This window comes from Coregonus clupeaformis, unplaced genomic scaffold (genome assembly GCF_020615455.1).
Source record: "Coregonus clupeaformis isolate EN_2021a unplaced genomic scaffold, ASM2061545v1 scaf0004, whole genome shotgun sequence".
NCBI classification, from domain to species: domain Eukaryota; kingdom Metazoa; phylum Chordata; class Actinopteri; order Salmoniformes; family Salmonidae; genus Coregonus; species Coregonus clupeaformis.
The window spans coordinates 751017-766985 of record NW_025533459.1 but is presented as its reverse complement, the minus strand read 5'-3'; the positions used below and the strand labels follow the sequence as shown (position 1 = coordinate 766985).

Sequence of the window (15969 nt, the reverse complement as noted above, 5' to 3'; positions counted from 1 at the left end):
ATAGGATAAAGTAATCCTTCTACTCCCACCGCCCACAAAAAAAAAAAAAAACATATTGTAAAGTGGTTATCCCACTGGCTATAAGGTGAATGCACCAATTTGTAAGTCGCTCTGGATAAGAGCGTCTGCTAAATGACGTAAATGTAAATTTCATAATAGACTGTATTTATTTCATTGAACTGCTAGGCCCTGATTTCGTTAACCATGTGACCTGACCAGGGAACACTCTCTTGGTCTTTTTTATATAAACCCATTATTCTATAGAAAATAACCCGTTGTCTCTCAAACCGGAACGACCTGACACCATCTGAACAGTTAAGTGGATTCATCCAGTAAGTCATGTCTGTGATGGTAGGATCACTATGCTCCATTACAGAGAGCTACAGTAGATACCTCTTGTTACTCCCAGCTGGGCTTATCTAACTGGTGTTTACTTTGTGTGTGCCTGTGTCTGTCTGTCTGTCTGTGTGTGTCTGTCTGTGTGTATAGGGGCCGGTACCTGGTGGCGCTGGGTCAGTCCTGGCACCCAGAAGAGTTCCGGTGTTCCCAGTGTAAAGTGGTGTTGGATGAGGGAGGATTCTTTGAGGAGCGGGGCTCAGTCTTCTGCGCCAAGTGTTATGATAACCGCTACGCTCCCAACTGTGCCAAATGCAAAAAGGTCATCATAGGGGTAAGATCTCTACTGTGTCTGTCTACCACCATCCATGATAATACTGTGGAATGTGGACCACAAGCTAGTTTAGCAGGTAACTTGGTGGTTAAGAGCGTTGTGCCAGTAACCGAAAGGTCGCTGGTTCTAATCCCCGAGCCGACTAGGTGAAAAATCTGTCGATGTGGCCTTGAGCAAGGCACTTAACCCTAATTGCTCATGTAAGTCGCTCTGGATAAGAGCGTATGCAAAAAAACAAAAAAAAACGTAAATGTCTACCATCATCCATGAAAATACTGTGGAATGTGGACCACAACCTAGGTTAGCAGGACAGGATGCACGTGGAAGCTGTGGCCTGACCACCTTCCTTCCTTCCTTTCTTTCCTCTTGTGTAGGAGATCATGCATGCTCTGAAGATGACCTACCATGTCCAGTGTTTCATGTGCGCTGCCTGTAAGAGCCCCATCCGGAACCAGGCCTTCTATATGGAGGAGGGAGAACCTTACTGTGAGAGAGGTGAGGCTTAGAGAGAGGTGTCTGTGTGTGGGAACCGGGCCTTCTATATGGAGGAGGGAGAACCTTACTGTGAGAGAGGTGAGGCTTAGAGAGAGGTGTCTGTGTGTGTGGGAACCGGGCCTTCTATATGGAGGAGGGAGAGCCTTACTGTGAGAGAGGTGAGGCTTAGAGAGAGGTGTCTGTGTGTGGGAACCGGGCCTTCTATATGGAGGAGGGAGAACCTTACCGTGAGAGAGGTGAGGCTTAGAGAGAGGTGTCTGTGGGTTGCCTTACATGTTGACGTTATAACTTTTCAATCAAAAACAAGGAAAACTGTGTTGAGGTACTTAGAGAAAGAATGAGTTAAACTACATGTACACACATTCACAGCCTTGGGGGGAGTGGACAGATTCTCTCAGTGAGATATCCACAGCTACTGCTTCCATAGATGATGACTTCATATGGGAACATCTGTTTAGCTGATTTTTTTACGTTATGTGTTTGTCTATTGGTTTATATGAATGGAGCGTGCTTCTGAATTCTCTATTGCGTTGCTGTACATGGTTTCCTGGGTCTCAACACACGACACACCTGCGCCTCAGGAGTGGGTTGCTTTGTCAGAGTACTGCCTTCAGCGTTGAGAAACATTCTGCCGCCTCAGTACCTCTCTGGGATTGTGCTGCTCACACACACACACACACACACACACACACACACACACACACACACACACACACACACACACACACCACCCACACCACACACCACCCACACCACAAACACCACACCCACACCACACACCACGCCCACACCACACACCACACACCACACACCAACCACACCACAAACACCACGCCCACACACCCACACCACAAACACACACACGCCCACACACACACACACACACACACACCCCACACACACACCCACACCACACACACACACCCACACCACAAACACCACCCCCACACCACACACCACAAACACCACGCCCACACACCCACACCACACACCACCCACACCACAAACACCACGCCCACACACCCACACCACAAACACACACACACACACACCACAAACACACACACACCATATACACACACACACACACACCACAAACACACACACACCATATACACACTCTTGCTCTGAGTACTGGCTCTAAAGCCTGCCTCTTTCTCCAAGTCCCAGAGATGGAAAATAAAATGGGGACAATCCATTTAATGTGGAGCAATCTGCCCTGTCATCCCTTCCCTACATACAGGATCATCACTGATGTCATCCCTCTTTTTCGTTCTGTTTTTTTCTTTGATCCGTTGATGATGTTCTCAGGCCAAAACCTTACAGGGAAAACATTTTTGCTGATGAATATGGTAACTCAACCTCTCTCTTTCTCCTCTCTCCTCCACCCCCTCTCAACTTCTCTCTCTCCTCCACCCCCCCCCCTCTCTCTCTCCTCCACCCCCCTCTCTCTCTCCTCCACCCCCCCCCTCTCTCTCCTCCACCCCCCTCCCTCTCTCTCCTCCACCCCCCCTCTCTCTCTCCTCCACCCCCCTCTCTCTCTCCTCCACCCCCCTCTCTCTCCTCCACCCCCCCTCTCTCCTCCACCCCCCCTCTCTCTCTCCTCCACCCCCCCTCCCTCTCTCTCCTCCACCCCCTCCCCCTCCTCCTCTCTCCTCCACCCCCCTCTCTCTCCTCCACCCCCTCCCTCTCTCCTCCACCCCCCTCTCTCTCTCCTCCTCCCCCCTCTCCCTCTCTCCTCAACCCCCCCTCTCTCTCTCCTCCCCCCTCCCTCTCTCTCTCCTCCACCCCCTCCCCTCTCTCTCTCCTCCACCCCCCTCCCTCTCCCTCTCTCTCCTCCCTCTCTCTCTCCTCCCCCCCCCTCTCTCTCTCCTCCACCCCTCCCTCTCTCTCTCCTCCACCCCCTCTCTCTCTCCTCCACCCTCCTCCACCCCTCTCCCTGTAGATTATGAGAAGATGTTTGGCACTAAGTGCCATGGCTGTGACTTTAAGATTGATGCTGGGGACCGCTTCCTAGAGGCCTTGGGATTCAGTTGGCACGACACCTGCTTCGTCTGCGCTGTAAGTCACTCTCCTGATTCACCTGGACCTCTGGCTATCTCACCTCTATCTACCTACGTCTCTACCTGTCTCTCCTGGACCTGCTCCAACCTACATCTCTACCTGTCTCTCCTGGACCTGCTCCAACCTACGTCTCTACCTGTCTCTCCTGGACCTGCTCCAACCTACGTCTCTACCTGTCTCTCCTGAACCTGCTCCAACCTACGTCTCTACCTGTCTCTCCTGGACCTGCTCCAACCTACGTCTCTACCTGTCTCTCCTGGACCTGCTCCAACCTACGTCTCTACCTGTCTCTCCTGGACCTGCTCCAACCTACGTCTCTACCTGTCTCTCCTGGACCTGCTCCAACCTACGTCTCTACCTGTCTCTCCTGGACCTGCTCCAACCTACGTCTCTACCTGTCTCTCCTTGACCTGCTCCAACCTACGTCTCTACCTGTCTCACCTGGACCTGCTCCAACCTACGTCTTTACCTGTCTCTTTGACCTGCTCCAACCTACGTCTCTACCTGTCTCCTTGACCTGCTCCAACCTCCGTCTCTCCTGGACCTGCTCCAACCTACGTCTTTACCTGTCTCTCCTGGACCTGCTCCAACCTACGTCTCTACCTGTCTCTCCTTGACCTGCTCCAACCTACGTCTCTACCTGTCTCTCCTGGACCTGCTCCAACCTACGTCTCTACCTGTCTCTCCTGGACCTGCTCCAACCTACGTCTCTACCTGTCTCTCCTGGACCTGCTCCAACCTACGTCTCTACCTGTCTCTCCTTGACCTGCTCCAACCTACGTCTCTACCTGTCTCTCCTGGACCTGCTCCAACCTACGTCTCTACCTGTCTCTCCTGGACCTGCTCCAACCTACGTCTCTACCTGTCTCTCCTGGACCTGCTCCAACCCTACGTCTCTACCTGTCTCTCCTGGACCTGCTCCAACCTACGTCTCTACCTGTCTCTCCTGGACCTGCTCCAACCTACGTCTCTACCTGTCTCTCCTGGACCTGCTCCAACCTACGTCTCTACCTGTCTCTCCTGGACCTGCTCCAACCTACGTCTCTACCTGTCTCTCCTGGACCTGCTCCAACCTACGTCTCTACCTGTCTCTCCTGGACCTGCTCCAACCTACGTCTCTACCTGTCTCTCCTTGACCTGCTCCAACCTACGTCTCTACCTGTCTCACCTGGACCTGCTCCAACCTACGTCTTTACCTGTCTCTTTGACCTGCTCCAACCTACGTCTCTACCTGTCTCCTTGACCTGCTCCAACCTACGTCTCTCCTGGACCTGCTCCAACCTACGTCTTTACCTGTCTCTCCTGGACCTGCTCCAACCTACGTCTCTACCTGTCTCTCCTTGACCTGCTCCAACCTACGTCTCTACCTGTCTCTCCTGGACCTGCTCCAACCTACGTCTCTACCTGTCTCTCCTGGACCTGCTCCAACCTACGTCTCTACCTGTCTCTCCTGGACCTGCTCCAACCTACGTCTCTACCTGTCTCTCCTGGACCTGCTCCAACCTACGTCTCTACCTGTCTCTCCTGGACCTGCTCCAACCTACGTCTCTACCTGTCTCTCCTGGACCTGCTCCAACCTACGTCTCTACCTGTCTCTCCTGGACCTGCTCCAACCTACGTCTCTACCTGTCTCTCCTGGACCTGCTCCAACCTACGTCTCTACCTGTCTCTCCTGGACCTGCTCCAACCTACGTCTCTACCTGTCTCTCCTGGACCTGCTCCAACCTACGTCTCTACCTGTCTCTCCTGGACCTGCTCCAACCTACGTCTCTACCTGTCTCTCCTGGACCTGCTCCAACCTACGTCTCTACCTGTCTCTCCTGGACCTGCTCCAACCTACGTCTCTACCTGTCTCTCCTGGACCTGCTCCAACCTACGTCTCTACCTGTCTCTCCTGGACCTGCTCCAACCTACGTCTCTACCTGTCTCTCCTTGACCTGCTCCAACCTACGTCTCTACCTGTCTCCTTGACCTGCTCCAACCTACGTCTCTCCTGGACCTGCTCCAACCTACGTCTTTACCTGTCTCTCCTGGACCTGCTCCAACCTACGTCTCTACCTGTCTCTCCTTGACCTGCTCCAACCTACGTCTCTACCTGTCTCTCCTGGACCTGCTCCAACCTACGTCTCTACCTGTCTCTCCTGGACCTGCTCCAACCTACGTCTCTACCTGTCTCTCCTGGACCTGCTCCAACCTACGTCTCTACCTGTCTCTCCTTGACCTGCTCCAACCTACGTCTCTACCTGTCTCTCCTGGACCTGCTCCAACCTACGTCTCTACCTGTCTCTCCTGGACCTGCTCCAACCTACGTCTCTACCTGTCTCTCCTGGACCTGCTCCAACCTACGTCTCTACCTGTCTCTCCTGGACCTGCTCCAACCTACGTCTCTACCTGTCTCTCCTTGACCTGCTCCAACCTACGTCTCTACCTGTCTCTCCTGGACCTGCTCCAACCTACGTCTCTACCTGTCTCTCCTGGACCTGCTCCAACCTACGTCTCTACCTGTCTCTCCTGGACCTGCTCCAACCTACGTCTCTACCTGTCTCTCCTGGACCTGCTCCAACCTACGTCTCTACCTGTCTCTCCTGGACCTGCTCCAACCTACGTCTTTACCTGTCTCTCCTGGACCTGCTCCAACCTACGTCTCTACCTGTCTCTCCTTGACCTGCTCCAACCTACGTCTCTACCTGTCTCTCCTGGACCTGCTCCAACCTACGTCTCTACCTGTCTCTCCTGGACCTGCTCCAACCTACGTCTCTACCTGTCTCTCCTGGACCTGCTCCAACCTACGTCTCTACCTGTCTCTCCTTGACCTGCTCCAACCTACGTCTCTACCTGTCTCTCCTGGACCTGCTCCAACCTACGTCTCTACCTGTCTCTCCTTGACCTGCTCCAACCTACGTCTCTACCTGTCTCACCTGGACCTGCTCCAACCTACGTCTCTACCTGTCTCTCCTGGACCTGCTCCAACCTACGTCTCTACCTGTCTCCTCCTGCCCCACCCTTCTTCCTGGACCTGCTCCAACCTACGTCTTTACCTGTCTCTCTTGGACCTGCTCCAACCTACGTCTCTACCTGTCTCTCCTTGACCTGCTCCAACCTACGTCTCTACCTGTCTCTCCTGGACCTGCTCCAACCTACGTCTCTACCTGTCTCTCCTGGACCTGCTCCAACCTACGTCTCTCCTGGACCTGCTCCAACCTACGTCTCTCCTGGACCTGCTCCAACCTACGTCTCTACCTGTCTCACCTGGACCTGCTCCAACCTACGTCTCTACCTGTCTCTCCTGGACCTGCTCCAACCTACGTCTCTACCTGTCTCTCCTGGACCTGCTCCAACCTACGTCTTTAACTGTCTCTTTGACCTGCTCCAACCTAAGTCTCTACCTGTCTCTTTGACCTGCTCCAACCTACGTCTCTACCTGTCTCTCCTGGACCTGCTCCAACCTACGTCTCTACCTGTCTCTGTTCTGTCTCTGTTATGTCTCACTTCAGTCTCTCTGTCTCTCTGTTATGTCTCACCTCAGTCTCTCTGTCTCTGTAGCACAATGCCCCGTCAGAGATAATGGCACCAACTTCTGATCCTGAGAAATCCTCTCTGTCTCTCTCTCTCTGTCTCTGTGTGTGTGGACTGTGTAAGTAGTGATAGATAAATGCTATGGATCAGCTGCTCAGCACAAGGCTGCATTATGGTGATTCACACAGTGATGTCTCTTACACTGCTCTCTCTCTCTCTCTCTCTCTCTCTCTCTCTCTCTCTCTCTCTCTCTCTCTCTCTCTCTCTCTCTCTCTCAGCTGTGCCAGATCAACCTCGAAGGGAAGACGTTCTACTCTAAGAAGGATAAGCCTCTGTGTAAAGACCATGCCTTTGCTCCCGTCTGAGAGAGAGAGAGAGAGGTGCTTCAGAGGGGACAGGAACCCACCCCGTTCTCTAGACCCTTCAGACCCCTGTACTCAGCAACACACGGCGCCAGATACTCTCCACTCCACTGCAAACCAGACAGCGCCAGCGTCAGTGTTCAGATCCTCACTATCGCTCAAGATGTACTTCATCGCTCAACTTCTATCCCTCAACTTTTCAAATGCGTCCTGTGCTGGCTCTCTCTACCGCGTTCAGCCATACTCACTTGTCTCTTAGTCTAAGATCTAAAGGAATATGATGTCAACCTTTCAAACAAACTGCCAGTTTTCTCTACTGTTGTTAATCATAGCAGGTTATTTAATGGTATAACGAAGTGAGTGTTATTTTCAAACGGAGTCATTTCAAGCCTTAGCTCAACTATATTTCTATCTCATTTATTACCAGTGGACCACTGAATATATACGTAATTCTCACTCTGATTGTGACGCTAACCACTGTTGTTGACAAGTCATTCTTTTACTCCAGTGTGTCAAGTCAGTTCAACTGTGTTTGGGCCAATGCCTGTTAGTCCAGTAAAATATCACGCCCCCTTCTAATCTCAACCTCGTTCATTTCACTTTTAACTCTTTAACTGTCTTCAAAGTTGAACGAACCATTTAGCGTGTCATCTTCTAAAATGTTGCAGCAACTATCACTCCACTATCGACCTCATTTAAAGTCCCCTCCTAGTCTCTGGTCCGTTCGACGCCCCTCTATACTCCAGTACCTGAGATAATGTAAAGGGGTACCCTTACTGCAGTACTTAAAGTAATAGGAACTCAGTGATGTGGAACTACACTGAACAAAAATATAAACGCAACATGCAACAATTTCAATGATTTTACTGAGTTACAGTTCATATAAGGAAATCAGTCAATTGAAATAAATTCATTAGGCCCTAATCTATGGATTTCACGACTGGGCAGGGGTGCAGCCAATCAGAATGAGTTTTTCCCCACAAAAGGGCTTTCTCACAGACAGAAATACTCCTCAGCAACCCGTCCAACCCCCCCAACCCCACCCCTCCCAGACGATCCCACAGGTGAAGAAGCCGGATGTGGAGGTCCTGGGCTGGCGTGATTAAACGTGGTCTGCGGTTGTGAGGCCGGTTGGACGTGCTGCCAAATTCTCTAAAACGACGTTGGAGGCAGCTTATGGGAAATAAATATTATATTATCTGGCAACAGCTCTGTTGGACATTCCTTCAGTCAGCATGCCAATTTCACACTCCCTCAAAACTTGAGACATCTGTGGCATTGTGTTGTGTGACAAAACTGCACATTTTAGAGTGGCCTTTTATTGTCCCCCAGCACAAGGTGCACCTGTGTAATGATCGTGCTGTTTAATCAGCTTGATATGCCACACCTGTCAGGTGGATGGATTATCTTGGCAAAGGACAAATGCTCACTAACAGGGATGTAAACAAATTTGTGCACAACATTTGAGAGAAATAGGGACATTTCTGGGATCTTTTATTTCAGCTCATGAAACCTGACCAACACTTTACATGTTGCATTTGTTGTTGTTCAGTGTAGTTTCCTGTAGTGTTTATGGTGTAGTTTCCTGTAGTGTTTACGGTGTTGTTCAGTGTAGTTTCCTGTAGTGTTTACGGTGTTGTTCAGTGTCGTTTCCTGTAGTGTTTACGGTGTTGTTCAGCGTCGTTTCCTGTAGTGTTTACGGTGTTGTTCAGCGTCGTTTCCTGTAGTGTTTACGGTGTTGTTCAGCGTCGTTTCCTGTAGTGTTTACGGTGTTGTTCAGCGTCGTTTCCTGTAGTGTTTACGGTGTTGTTCAGCGTCGTTTCCTGTAGTGTTTACGGTGTTGTTCAGCGTCGTTTCCTGTAGTGTTTACGGTGTTGTTCAGCGTCGTTTCCTGTAGTGTTTACGGTGTTGTTCAGTGTAGTTTCCTGTAGTGTTTACGGTGTTGTTCAGCGTCGTTTCCTGTAGTGTTTACGGTGTTGTTCAGTGTAGTTTCCTGTAGTGTTTACGGTGTTGTTCAGCGTCATTTCCTGTAGTGTTTACGGTGTTGTTCAGTGTAGTTTCCTGTAGTGTTTACGGTGTTGTTCAGTGTAGTTTCCTGTAGTGTTTACGGTGTTGTTCAGCGTAGTTTCCTGTAGTGTTTACGGTGTTGTTCAGCGTCGTTTCCTGTAGTGTTTACGGTGTTGTTCAGCGTCGTTTCCTGTAGTGTTTACGGTGTTGTTCAGCGTAGTTTCCTGTAGTGTTTACGGTGTTGTTCAGCGTCGTTTCCTGTAGTGTTCTACGGTGTTGTTCAGCGTCGTTTCCTGTAGTGTTTACGGTGTTGTTCAGCGTCGTTTCCTGTAGTGTTTACGGTGTTGTTCAGCGTAGTTTCCTGTAGTGTTTACGGTGTTGTTCAGCGTAGTTTCCTGTAGTGTTTACGGTGTTGTTCAGCGTCGTTTCCTGTAGTGTTTACGGTGTTGTTCAGCGTCGTTTCCTGTAGTGTTTACGGTGTTGTTCAGCGTCGTTTCCTGTAGTGTTTACGGTGTTGTTCAGCGTCGTTTCCTGTAGTGTTTACGGTGTTGTTCAGCGTCGTTTCCTGTAGTGTTTACGGTGTTGTTCAGCGTCGTTTCCTTTAGTGTTTACGGTGTTGTTCAGCGTCGTTTCCTTTAGTGTTTACGGTGTTGTTCAGCGTCGTTTCCTTTAGTGTTTACGGTGTTGTTCAGCGTCGTTTCCTTTAGTGTTTACGGTGTTGTTCAGCGTCGTTTCCTGTAGTGTTTACGGTGTTGTTCAGCGTCGTTTCCTGTAGTGTTTACGGTGTTGTTCAGCGTCGTTTCCTGTAGTGTTTACGGTGTTGTTCAGCGTCGTTTCCTGTAGTGTTTACGGTGTTGTTCAGCGTCGTTTCCTGCCCGCTGGTGCGGAAGCTCTACTTACTGTAAAACACTCCCTGGATGCATTCCAAATGGCTCCCTATATAGTGCACTAAGTTCTATGGGTTATAGTAGTGCACTATATAGGGAATAAGGTGTCCTTTGGGACGCATCCCATATTGCATTAGCACTAGTGACTATACACACTGTAGAACACTCCACATTGACCCCAGAGACCCAGAACGCATCACTTCAAGTCAACTATATTATTCATTGGTTCCTTTAAATCCGAATAGTACATCATCAAAAGGTTTTAGTATTTTGAAGCTGTCAATGTACTGCATATGGAAATAAACTATGGCTTGTTAACAGGCCTGGGGGTCAAATACAGTTTAACTGTGGAAGTGAGATGTCGCTTTTGAATGGAGAACAATCTCATAGAACATTTCTAGAATATCATTACAACTAATTGACCCCCACCCCAAAACTGTGTGATAGGTTTTGTAGTCATTGCGTTGTCCTGGGATTGAAGTCATTCTATACAAGTGGATGTATGTATTGGACCAAATATTGTATAATCTAAGGCTCTATTCAATCCGTATCGCGGAAATTCAGCTTTACAGCGTGAATGAAATTTTAAAGGCAGTGTTCCCTACCGTTTGCATGGTAAATGCTGCAGATCTCAGCTCAATTGCAAATTACCTTTTACATTTCATAGGGCTTATCTGTAACACTTCAACGACACCGATTTTTGAATAGAGCTCAAGCCTTGCAAAAAGGCCTGTAAGCAGTTATTTGATGGGGTGTGTTTTGAAACCAAATGATTTAGTAATGTACTGTTTGTTTGTGTAGAGTATTGAGATGGTTCTCTTCTGATTTGAACCCATTCCTACAAGTGTACGCTCAATGTCAATCTAATGGTCCTATCCCCTCCTACTGTCAGCCTCTGCTCCAAGAATAATAGGATTTATAATAGAATTGTAAAAAAAAAATTCTCAAGTAATTTTGTTACAATTTTTTTTTGTATTAAAGTATTGGATACCAAGTGCCTTTTCAAGCTTTACACTCTGAGCTTTACAATAACGCTTACATTTGAATGTAAAACTGCTGTATTCATATGTGTACATGCTTGAGATGTTTTTAGCAAAATAATTGCTATTCTTGATAGAAGAGCTGTATTGTGTGTTTTAGAACCAGTTAATCAATAAACAATGTCTTCATTCTTCCATAGTCTCTTTTCACTGCAGACCCGGCGCCAGAACGAATCAGTTGGACAGGCATTTGATTTCCATAGGGCGGACCGTTTTTTCACGGGACCTCCTATGTGTGTGTGTGTGTACGCCAGTGCTGATTTTTTTAGCATGTAAATCTTGGTGGGGCAAAAAACAAAAGTGGGATGCATGCCAACAAAGCCACTACACAACACAACACAACACACATTAATTGCACTATAACGGTGACAAACGGTGCCCACAAACTGTTAAGGCCTACATAAAGCTGTCCCAACAGCAGAGTCCCAACACCTTACCACTGCTCCACCTGGCTATCAGCGGAGCCTTGTCTGGCAGCGAAACAGTTCATTCAGCCTCATTTACTGCCTTAAAAAAAAAAACATAGCTGATATGGCTGACTTGCTTAAACAAATGTGGTCTCTACTGACAATTGAGATGTACAAACTATAGCATAAGGGGACGACGAGCGGATAATTTCGATTAAGACCATAAATGAGCGAGCAGCGACCGACGTAGTCAATATAACTATTTGTTCAGCACTTTGGAAATGTACAGCGACAGAATTCAGAACATGGGTCGTTCTTACGGTATTCTCCCTGTACACCAAGTCAGAACCCTAGGATAAATAAAGGGGGCATATAAGCAGACAATGAAAGCTCTTACAATATTCGATGATTACATTTCTCTAAAACAGGTTATAGGCTACATGTGAACCACCAAGTCAGAACAGTAGGTGAAATTAAGAGGGAAAAAATAACAAATGATTAGGGTGAGGCACATGGGCTACTAACAGCTTACTACACAACATACACTTAGTATTACTTCCTTAGCTACAGTATACATATCTCTCTGGCATATTACATCATTTCTGCAGCAGCATAAAATACATTTTTGGACACACCTTCTTGTGCTGCGCTCACTTGAACAGGAAGGTGGCGCGGCGGTCCTTCACGGGCATATTTTGTCATCAAACTTCGTCATCAAAGTCAGCGATTTTATGGAACTCGGGGGGGGAAAAAAACCACACAGCCGCTCCACTGAATAGCAGGCTAGTGATCGCTTTGCAATGCTTGCAGTTAGCCACTGATTCCATCCAAACCACTCATTGTTGAATTTGTGATTTCCAACTTGTTGTGTAATGTCCAATGGCCGATGAGCATCTATACGTTTTATCTATAATTTCTCATCATTATTTATCTTCATATGACAAGGATTAAAAAGGATTTGCCAGTAGATTGCCGACTTGATTCATGATGATGACTGCTAGCTAAGATTTTGAAAGTATGATGTTGACATGATCAGTCCAACCAAAGCTACTGTAGATACAGTATAACGTGATTTACATTTACATTTACATTTTAGTCATTTAGCAGACGCTCTTTTCCAGAGCGACTTACAGTTGGTGAGTGCATACATTTTTCATACTGGCCCCCCGTGGGACGTCATTTTATCTTAGGCCAATGACCTTGAGCCTTCTTGGGTGGGCACTTCTAATGTAACTCTGTGGCAGCAACCAAGGGTCTTGGATTTTCGAGCTCTATCCTTAGACTTGGCGGTGACGTAGTGTCCCCATGAGTGACAGAACACTGAGCCAATCACGGCGCAACGCTCCGTATTTTCTGCTGGCTGCCCCACCACCACAGAAAGCATTGAGCTAGGCTGAAACACCTGCATTTTGGAGCTGCCTTACTCAAGAAAGCAAAAAAGAGACCATGTTTGTATGCAGCTTTATTAACTCAATGATATATACAGTGGGGGGAAAAAGTATTTAGTCAGCCACCAGTTGTGCAAGTTCTCCCACTTAAAAAGATGAGAGAGGCCTGTAATTTTCATCATAGGTACATGTCAACTATGACAGACCAATTGAGAATTTTTTTCTCCAGAAAATCACATTGTAGGATTTTTTATGAATTTATTTGCAAATTATGGTGGAAAATAAGTATTTGGTCACCTACAAACAAACAAGATTTCTGGCTCTCACAGACCTGTAACTTCTTCTTTAAGAGGCTCCTCTGTCCTCCACTCGTTACCTGTATTAATGGCACCTGTTTGAACTTGTTATCAGTATAAAAGACACCTGTCCACAACCTCAAACAGTCACACTCCAAACTCCACTATGACCAAGACCAAAGAGCTGTCAAAGGACACCAGAAACAAAATTGTAGACCTGCACCAGGCTGGGAAGACTGAATCTGCAATAGGTAAGCAGCTTGGTTTGAAGAAATCAACTGTGGGAGCAATTATTAGGAAATGGAAGACATACATTTACGTCATTTTAGCAGACGCTCTTATCCAGAGCGACTTACAGTTAGTGAATACATATATATATTTTTTATACTGGCCCCCCGTGGGAATCAAACCCACAACCCTGGCATTACAAACGCCATGCTCTATCAACTGAGCTACATCCCTGCCGGCCATTCCCTCCCCTACCCTGGACGACGCTGGGCCAATTGTGCGCCGCCCATGAGTCTCCCGGTCACGGCGGGCTGCGACAGAGCCTGGATTCGAACCAGGATCTCTAGTGGCACAGTTTGCACTGCGATGCAGTGCCTTAGACCACTGCGCCACTCAGGAGACATACAAGACCACTGATAATCTCCCTCGATCTGGGGCTCCACACAAGATCTCACCCCGTGTGGTCAAAATGATCACAAGAACCTGCAGAGAGCTGGGACCAAAGTAACAAAGCCTACCATCAGTAACACACTACGCCGCCAGGGACTCAAATCCTGCAGTGCCAGACGTGTCCCCCCTGCTTAAGCCAGTACATGTCCAGGCCCGTCTGAAGTTTGCTAGAGTGCATTTGGATGATCCAGAAGAGGATTGGGAGAATGTCATATGGTCAGATGAAACCAAAATAGAACTTTTTGGTAAAAATTCAACTCGTCGTGTTTGGAGGACAAAGAATGCTGAGTTGCATCCAAAGAACACCATACCTATTGTGAAGCATGGGGGTGGAAACATCATGCTTTGGGGCTGTTTTTCTGCAAAGGGACCAGGACGACTGATCCGCGTAAAGGAAAGAATGAATGGGGCCATGTATCGTGAGATTTTGATTGAAAACCTCCTTCCATCAGCAAGGGCATTGAAGATGAAACGTGGCAGGTTTTGCAGCAGGATGAATCGTCGGGTGAGGTTGTGTTTTCTCTAGCAGGAGGTAAGCTTGGCTTCTTATATGGTGTTGAGTAAAGCTTAAACCATGTATTTAGATTGTAGGTAGGTATTGTAGTTAGGTATTTTAGGTAGTTATTGTAGGTAATTATTGTAGGTAAGTATTGTATTCGAGTGAGCCCGGTGAAGCACGAGGCTAGCTAACCCACTACCTGGACCAATAAAGCTAGCTAGCTAGCGGGTAGCTACTGGTAACTTTTAGCAACTGTGGATAGTTGTTTCCAATGTTATTTCACGCTTAAGAGTACCTGTAATTAAGCCAGCTAGCTACCTACCATTCAGCTGTTTTTCTAACCTCATTATCTGAAGCATTAACGTTAGGTAGTTAGTAGCTACTGTACTTAATTACAGCTACTGATTGCAGAAGACCAATGTCTTCTTGTCTGCCACCCAGACAGCTGGTGTCGGGTAAGTTTGGTTTTATACATAGCTTGGGCTTTGTCGAGTAAGGCTTAAACTATGTATTTAGATTGTAGTTAGGTATTGTAGGTAGGCATCGTGGGTTGTTGTGGGTAGTTATTGTATGTAATTATTGTAGGTTAGTATTGTATTCGGCGGTGCCGGGTAATAGCACGAAGCTAGCTAGCTAGCTAACTCACCTCCTGGACTAGCTGGCGAGTAGCTATTAGCAACGGTAGCAACTAAATACAATATCCTTTTAGCCAGCTACATTCGTTCGCAGCGACGCCGTTTTTCAAACAAAGTCAACACAGCAGCCATTGCTAGCTAGCCAACACTACCAGCTAGCTGTACTGTAGCAGCTAAATACAATATCTTTGTGCTAGCTAGCCAACGTTTAATTATTGCTGCGTTATGAAAGGAACTAGACACGGACACAAATTATCTGTTTAGTGTGTTAACACACTATTGGTAGTTTGTTGTAACCATGTATTGGTGCTAAACTGTGTGTTATTGGATGCTAGCATGCTAGTTAGCTATGGCATCATAGTTAGCTAGCTGAATAAAGTAAGTTGAGTCTATTCCTTGAAACATTGAACCGCTGTAGTTTACAACAATTCTAATTTCTAAAGTGGAAGTTGGGAGAGTTTTATTCGGGTGGTTCAGTGAAACAATTATAGTTTCTGAGGTGGAAGTTGGGAGAGTTATATTTGGGAGTTTTGGTGAGGGAGGCCCTGCTCTCTCCTTTCCCAGATGTTTAGTTAATCTCATTCCGATCTCCTCTGCATTATTGTAGCCATCTGCTACAGCCTGTCAACTATGCCTCTGCCTATCCCTGTTCTCTCCTCTCCGCACAGGCTACACAAACGCCTCACACCGCGTGGCTGCTGCCTCTCTAACCTGGTGGTCCCTGCACGCACCACACACCTGGAGTTCCAGGTCTCAGGCAGCCTCTGGAACTGCCGTTCTGCTGCCAACAAGGCTGACTTCATCCCAGCCTATGCTACCCTCCAGTCCCTCGACTTCCTGGCGCTGACGGAAACATGGATTACCACTGAAAACACTGCTACTCCTACTGCTCTCTCCTCGTCTGACCATGTGTTCTCGCATACCCCGAGAGCATCTGGTCAGAGGGGTGGTGGCACAGGAATCCTCATCTCTCCCAAGTGGACATTCTCAATTTTTCCCCTAACCCATCTGTCTATCTCCTCATT

General features: G+C 47.8%; 1 protein-coding gene across 3 annotated transcripts in view; it reads left to right on the top strand.

Moving 5' to 3' along the window:
* Positions 1-7991, top strand: part of LOC121555763 (PDZ and LIM domain protein 7) — a 71378-nt gene extending 63387 nt beyond the window's left edge. The window contains exons 7-10 of one of the 3 annotated variants that reach the window (XM_041869595.2): positions 490-670; positions 1045-1165; positions 3111-3226; positions 7024-7991. In XM_041869595.2, coding sequence (XP_041725529.1) covers positions 490-670; positions 1045-1165; positions 3111-3226; positions 7024-7110 — 505 coding nt within the window. In that variant the 3' untranslated portion in view covers positions 7111-7991. The remainder of the gene's footprint in view (positions 1-489; positions 671-1044; positions 1166-3110; positions 3227-7023) is intronic. The other 2 variants (XM_041869594.2, XM_041869593.2) reach the window with 2 other exon arrangements.
* The last annotated feature ends 7978 nt before the right edge of the window (positions 7992-15969 follow it).